The 8,232-nt window shown below is 36.1% G+C and overlaps 1 protein-coding gene across 1 annotated transcript; it reads left to right on the top strand.

Annotated features, from left to right (window-relative positions):
* The first annotated feature begins 1,439 nt into the window (after positions 1-1,439).
* LOC114354806 (uncharacterized) lies at positions 1,440-3,982 on the top strand. Its single transcript, XM_028307373.1, has 2 exons — positions 1,440-2,249; positions 3,858-3,982. The coding sequence occupies exons 1-2, from the start codon at positions 1,607-1,609 to the stop codon at positions 3,980-3,982; spliced, it is 768 nt and encodes a 255-aa protein (XP_028163174.1). The 5' UTR covers positions 1,440-1,606.
* The last annotated feature ends 4,250 nt before the right edge of the window (positions 3,983-8,232 follow it).

Here is an 8,232-nt window from a genome sequence, read left to right on the forward strand (position 1 = left end):
CGCGGGGACGGCGGACGCTATCATGTGTTTTTCTGCCGACGGCAAGCTGCGCCCGCGACGAAGGCTGCGTTATTGCTATACCCAGTAGTGTTTGTGCACGTATCAGCAAGGACTCCAAATTCAGGCAATTTCTTAGGGATTTGGAAGAAAATAGAGGTAAATTAGGACAGTAAAAGAAAATACAAATAGACTTTAAAAAATGCTAGTCCAAAAATAATTGTTATTTTATGTTTTTTAAATTCAATTGTTCAGTTTAAGTTAAAGGAGCTACAATCGTAGATTTAATAAGTAACAAATCACTAGGTACGCAAAAATTTTGCGCGTCTCTCGACATTGGCATTACGCGACCGATCGTTGGCGCCTTTTTGCCGAATTCGGACCTTAATAAATCCCCCATCAGGGGAGACGCAGACCACAGCTCATTAAAATACCTAACCCGAAATTATAAAAAGGACGAAGTTAGGTGACCGTGAGAACGGCCACTAATTAGGGACGACCGAGAACTGATCGCGCTCTGAAAGTATTTGCTCGCGAAATGCGCTGTTTTAATTTTAATTAAATAGTTTCTCCGTGGCCGGTGGTCCGCTGGTGGCCCGGTGATGGACACTGCGATGTCAAACAAAAGCTGACGCACGAAGCCTAATCAAAATATGTAGAGCTGTAGTTAGCATCCCACTTATCCCCAGCGATTTGCCCCATCAATAGGGAATTGTAAACTTTTTTCTACAAATCCCCACTCAGTGCTGTGAACGGGGAAATTCAACGGGTATTAGTGGAATGCCCTTAAGTAGCAAACATGGACGCAATACTCACGTAAAGAAGTCTATACAGTTGACAATTATTGTAAAGTTAGTTTCCTTACACATCATAAGGGTCGAAAAATTGTAGATTAGGTGACAATCGACATACTTTTATTCGTGAGATAAGTATTCATTCGCATACATATTGCAAGTTTGCAAGCCTGTAGCTTACTTTTATTTTTAACTACCCGAGAACAAAAACCGGTCTGTCCTATAAACGATGCCTGCCTTCATTAACCCGAGTAACGGTGAAGGATCGGAATTCGCCCCAAGCGTTTGTAAATCTCGGCGCATCTAACTGGAGAAGATGCTTCTGCTGCGATCGCTGAACAAAAATAAATTAATATTTAAATACATGCTTCTGCTTGCGGCTTCTCCCGCAAGAATTTAGATCTGTCACAGAAAGTTTTATTGCACGCGGCTGATGAAAAACATGTTATTATTTATGTTTTTCTTCAAGGTCTAATCCAACTTTATTTAGATAGTCTACTGCGCCAATTTTGATGAAATACCTAGGTAGGTACTTAAGCGTGAGAAGGTAACAAACAGACTGTGGAATTTTGCATGCATACATATTTTGAAACCTTATAAAATGTATAACATGGAATGCATTAAAATCATTCTCGTCCGATACTTTGTTGAAGCAAGACGCGTGCTAAGCCCCAACCAGAAGGATAGTAATTGATTTTCATCCTTATTAACAGTAGTGTACGATCTTAATTGCTTTGTGGCTATATTTCTCTTACGACCACTGTTAAGTTGTGCATTTGAAGTTGTGTACAGTATACGCAAAAAACTAAGATAAAATGCAGAGAACTCCGGAACCGGAACACCAGGTAAAATACTCATCATACCCAAACCTTACTATTGAACCGGAAGCTGGCAATAGCTTCGTCAGAAACATTAATTTGAGGAAAAGGAAAACCAACCCAGAGGAGACCCAATTCGAAGAAATGAAATCTGCACTTATGGAATCCTTCAAGGAAATGATGAACTCTGAGATGGCTGAGATAAAAAACCAGAATCTTAAGATTCTTGAAACTAACAATGAGATGATAAAACTGCTGCAGATAAATGCCACTAGTTATAAAGAAATAACTGGAAGAGTAGAAGCCCTTGAAACGAAACATGAGACAGCTATGAAACGTATTAGTGACCTGGAAGCACAACTGAATAGTATTCAAAAGAAGATGAACAGCAATATGGTTGAAATAAGAAATGTTCCCAGGGCGGATGGAGAAGATTTGAAGGAAATTGTGACTAACATCTGTACTTCAATAAAAACCCAGCCGATAAATAATGCCAATATATACAGAAGAGGTAAAAACAATGCACCCATAATTATAGAATATAAAGAATCTAAAGAAAGGGACATACTACTAAAAGCCTTCAAGAAATATAATGGCGATAATAAGGACAATCCCCTAAATACTGAGAGTGTGGGTTATGGCGGGACGAAGTCTAGGATTTACATATCGGAATGCTTGACGCCTATGTCTAAAAAAATCTTGTCTGTCTGTCTGTCTGTCTGTCTGTATGTTCCTTATAGAAACAAAAACTACTCGACGGATTTTAACGAAACTTGGTACAATTATTCTTCATACTCCTGGGCAGGTTATAGGATACTTAGGAATTCCCACGGGAACGGGCATTAGCGGGAAAATCCTTTTGTATGAAAAATCTAAACCGCTTAAGTTAGACGCTTGAAATTTGGCAAGCAGGTACCTTAGTAAACTTAAAGCTTAGTTATAACAGGATATTGCAAAATTCCTACGGGAACGGGAATTAGCGAGAAAAAACATTTGTATGAAAAAATCTAAGCCACGTAAGATAGACGCTTGAAATTTGGCATGCAGGTACCTTAGTAAATTTAAAGCTTAGTTACAACAGGATATTGCAAAATTCTCACGGGAACGGGAGTTAGCGTGAAAAAACATTTGTATGAAAAATCTAAACCGCGTAAGATAGGTGAAGGGGGTAAAACGGGATCCACGCGTACGAAGTCGCGGGCGGCCGCTAGTTAAATAATAATTACCATTTTGATAACGAAAAAAATAAGGTGTTGGTGCCGATACTGACACCTACAAACTTGAAATTTGGCAGGTAGGTTCCTTATAGAGTGTAGACATCTACCAAGACCGGATTTTATTTAACTATTTATTTAAGGATATGAAATAATACGAAGGATATAATAAGATTTTACGAAATTCCACACATAAGGGGGTAAAACGGACTCCACGCATACGAAGTCGCGGGCGGCCGCTAGTTGAATCACTGAGCATTTGAGCAAGTGTTGAATATTATTATGATTAATTTAAAATTATGCAGTTTTAGCGTCCTACCTACAAATATTATAAATGTCAAAGTTTGTGAGTAGGTATGGATGTTTGATACTCTTTCACGTATTTAAAAACTACTAAACGGATTTTTAGTAAACTTTACAGAACATAATATTTTTTATACATGAGAATAGCATACCTTTAGCTTTAACTTAGCTTTTGCCCACGGCTTTGTCTGCGTAAAATTTTGTCTGTCACAGAAGAAAATATAAGAGCGCCTTCCTGTTTCAAAAACTGACATAAAAACTATCCCACGTCCTTTTCTGGGACTTAAAACTATCTCTTTACCAAATATCAAAATCGGTTCAATGGTTTAGGCGTGAATTCGTAACAGACAGACAGATAAAGTTTTTCGCATTTACTTAATATTATTTAGGTAGTAGGGATAATTCATAAAGATTTGTTAAAAGAAATAGTATTGGTACCAACAACTTATATTTTTTTCGTTTGGCAATAAGTATGGCATTCAGTCAGGTACTCCATTTTCAGTTCCTGTTCATCTTAAAAGTTATAAAAAATTAAATACTCAATGTTTGCCAGGGGGGACAACAGTCCTCAAATCATTGAATAAATATCAAGTCCGAAAAACGAAATCCTGTTGGCTCCCCCAGGGGGGCCAAGCAGGGGGGACAACAGGACTGCACCGTATTTGACCAATATCGATTGGTGTAATGTATAAAAATACGAAACAACAAAATTATTCAGTTACTCTTTGTAGCATTGAACAATGTGTATGACCACAGGGTCATCGGTCGTTATAAAAGCAGGCGGAGGCTCGACTGGGGCGAGTGCGTCCGCGGCGCCGCCGGGTCATCATGCTCCAAGACGGTTGATGGTTCATAAGGTGTAAGGCCAAGAAGGCAAGCTCTTAATGTGGGTAGTTTCGTACAAACGCAACATTTTTCTGTATGAGCCCATTATGTTCTGTTTTTACGGCTTTTAAAAATGGCCGAAAAGAAGATACTTAACTCGTAAAAGTGAATAATATTACAACACCTGGCTATCTCGGTAGTTAATATCTCGTTTTTACTCGCTAGAGCAAAAAACGGCTACTGGTTAAAAAATAACCGAACATAAAGTGGCTGCTGGTTAAAATCTCGTATTAACGCTACTGGTTAAAAAATGACCCGCAAAAATGACCGAATATAAAGTGGTTGCTGGTTAATATCTCGTATTAACTCGCTAGAGCAGAAAATGGCTACTGGGTAACATCTCTAAATTTCAAAAAATTTAGATATCCTACTGTTGAACTGTACAAAGAATTTGATGTTCTAAATATTAGACAGTTATTTATAAAAACAATATTACTTCGACAACATTCTTATCCTCAACGTGATAATATGCCAGCCAGAAGAAAGCATGAGGTGTATGAAATTCCAAGATGTAAAACCGTATTTGCAAAAAGTTTTCCTTTCTTCCTTGCCCCTTTCTTATATAATCGCATTAATAAAACTATTTCTACTAAGGACATGACTAAATATCTGTGTGGAAGGACGCTGGAAGGGTTTTTAAAAGGTTTGGACTACACAAGGACTGAGGATTTATTTGTTATTCTTAAATAAAAATAATATATACATATAATAATATACATAATATACAATATAGTCATATGTTTATATATAAAAATATATATTTATATACTAATTTACTACATACATAATATGCAATATATAATTAAATAAGGAAAAAAACTATATAATTATATTATATATAAACATAATAAAATATAAGTATATCATCAGTAAAACTACCTATCCAAAATTTCTACAATTATTATAAAATACTATTTATTACTAAATTCATTAAAAAATGGTCAAGCATCTTATGTTTTTAAGTGGCTAAAGGTTTTGTTAGAATATCAAGAATATTACTACTTGTCGCTTAAACAAACGTCTAAATAATAATAAATTACTAACAACAAAACAAACTTAACTCCACATTGTAATAACTTCAAAACTTGTCTGAATATTTTGCATATACTACGTGTTTACGCTTTACTCGTCACTTAGTATCGTCATGTTTAGTGTGTCGTCGTATTAATCGCATCATTGCAAAGCAGTCTTTATGTTAATTAGTTAAAGCTGGTATTCGGGAGGCGAGAATCCTACCTTGCCGTAACACAGTTACGACTAGCACGGAAGGTGGGGAACTTTTTTTTTTTTTCGGTATACCGCCAATAGATGTTTATTTTATTAGTTGCATTTGTTGTATATTTTTACAAGCTAGGGGTTAACCATAATAATTAATTAGAGTGTTGTGGTATGATATTGTTGTTTTGTATGGGAAATTTAAAGGAAACAAATTTTTTTGCAAACATTTTTGCGATCTTTTAGTGAACTTTGCTTCGATTTTTGGAGATACCGATTTTATAATTTTTTGGGCAGACTGAGACAACATTAATCACCTATTATAAGAAAAATTTAGAAAACTGCTACCTGTAAATTAAAACAAATGAAAATTTTCAAGCAGTGACCGTTCGCTTTTATAGATATAGATTAAGTAGTTCTTAAAATTAAAATAAAATAGAAATAATAATGGTATTGTAATAAACTAATACCTACCTAGGGAAAATCGGCGGCTTCACACCGTACCCCATATTGCAACATGTTTGTACCTACTCCTCAATAATTACTAGATAATGTTTGTACTCATTTACAATATAATGTTTAGCTACAACTGATAATGTTCCTAGTGATATAAGGCAGTGTAACTGTATACTTTTTACTGAAATAAAATATTCTTATTCTTATTCTTATTCTTAAATATTCTTAAAATTATGACTTTTGATTATACTAGTATTATGGGGAAATTGTTTGGATTGTATTATGGGATACTTGTAACTTTAACAACTCAGTGAAATTAATAACTTCGTGAAGCTTAAAGTTTATGTAACAAGATTCAAAGCATAATTAAACGCAACAGGATGTTGAGGTAACATCTGACCTACGAGCATCCACGCCATAAAGTTGCGCCGTTGAAAGCTGGTTAACTTAATGAAGATCATATCGATCCAGCATTAAGCGTAATCGTAGCGAGTGATCTAAACATTTGGTCGGGAATATCACACAAGAGACAAAGCTCGATACATTTGAAAGTCAACAGTTTAATGTTAATGCCCTGTATATTTTACATCTTCCTTTCCACACAACTTTGTTCGTCCAATGAATAGATGAGTAGCCGGGAGATTGCGGGATAAGAAATAGAAGGAACAATATACAGAGGACTAGACCATACAATTTATGCGATCATATCACTAGAAAGCGATCTCTTTCAGTTCCATACAACTTGCAAACTCAGGTTAGTTGAAATGAAAGGCCAAAGTGTAGAAGCCTAGTTGTACTATTTACGCATAATTTATATGTAGTTAAGTTAGAAGCGTTTATTACAACCCTATCTACTTTAGCAAAGTACATAATTAAACATGATAATAGTTATTAAGTTTTCGACCATTTCAATTATATCATGTGCACGGTTCCGTAGCAAATCACAGTTATAATTGCATTCGTTTACAGCCCACTTGTCGTTTCCTCTGGCCCGTATTTACTGCAAATTATCCGCGAGTAACGCGTTCGCCATCAAACCAGCCTTTGCATAAATCAGCGAGATAGAGCTTTTCTCCCTAATTGCTAATTATAAAGCTTGTTAAGTACTTTTCAGAGCTCCGCCATTTTAATTACAATTCTATTAACTATGTGGTTAAAGTAAGAAAGCTCTTCCACTGTCTAGTTTTAGAAGTTTTAATTACTGGGCAAAATGGGTTTTGGTTTCATAAATATTATTACGGACGGGCACTGTTGCAAGCGCCATGGTCAATTGTTCACGGAGTAACTGAGGAAACTTGCGGATGGGAAACCTAAAATTAAGGTACATGGTAGCAATCCCGTCCGTAATAATAATTATGATAGTGACCATGAAGGTTAAAAACAATATATTGGTATCATAAAGTCTAAATGATAATACGTACCTATATCATATACTGTTTGTATTAGAAAGAAAGAAGAAAGAAAGAAAGAAAAGTATTTATAAAGTAGAAATCACGTAACTAGAAGGAAAGCGGAAGCAAGCTGCAGCTAGAGTGGTAAATGTCCATCCATTAATTTGTATAAATTACTTACATTAAATACTAATATTATAAATCGCTATATTTTATAACAATTTGGTTAAAGAAGGGAAAAGTCAAGCTGTTGACATATTTTTCTGGATTCCTGACTCATAATGAGTATAATACATGCATTTAGCCCAGACCATTATGATGACGACCGCGGGGGAGTGTCGCGCGGCAGGTGCAGCGTGCAGTGCAGCGCCGTGTCGCGTCATGCCCGCGGCGACATAGTCGACAGGCTGTCTGGAGGCTGGGCCACATTGTTATGGCGCTTGTTCAGTAATATGACTGGTTATTAACGTTAAAACAAAAAATATGCCAGCAACATCATTATTAGCGAATAATGTGTACACAAATGTATCAGGGTCTAGTAACGTCCTTTTGTAAACTTATTTCAATTTCTTAACGAAACTATCTTCAAATCTTTTAACTCAATAAGCTATTCGGCTGGGTTTCAGTATATAATGAACGCTAAGTTAAATTCGGACTTCTGTTTTTTCCAATAATGTAGAGCTACGAGTATATGCCGCCATAGTAACATCCGTTGCTAGTATTTTTTATTTTCTTCTTTGTGTACGTACTCGTTATATTAATCGTGATTAAGGCTGCGCCATAAACAGCTGGTATGATTGCGATCAAATACCTACCCAATTAAATATGATTAAGTAACATAATGAGAAACTGAGCAGTCCTTTATTAATTGCTTATCTGATAAAGTCGTTGGACAGTTGGGCCGGTAAATAACCAAACCTTTTAAATGCGTTTAATTTTAATATCGTAAGAGCCACGCTAAGAGCCGGGCAATCGGGCGGCGGTCACGATCCGTTGATTAAACTTACGCGCATGACGCTGCGCCGGCGCATCGTTTAATTGCACTCCGCACAGAATAAGTACGAGCCGACAGACAAAGCACTCATTTAGGTTAGTGATCAGGATAGTTCCTACCTAACTGATCTAAATAAGGAAAGAAAATTCCGTAAAGAAGCTTATT

The sequence above is a fragment of the Ostrinia furnacalis genome, unplaced genomic scaffold (assembly GCF_004193835.3).
Source record: "Ostrinia furnacalis isolate ACB-3 unplaced genomic scaffold, ASM419383v2 OfSCF2163, whole genome shotgun sequence".
NCBI classification, from domain to species: domain Eukaryota; kingdom Metazoa; phylum Arthropoda; class Insecta; order Lepidoptera; family Crambidae; genus Ostrinia; species Ostrinia furnacalis.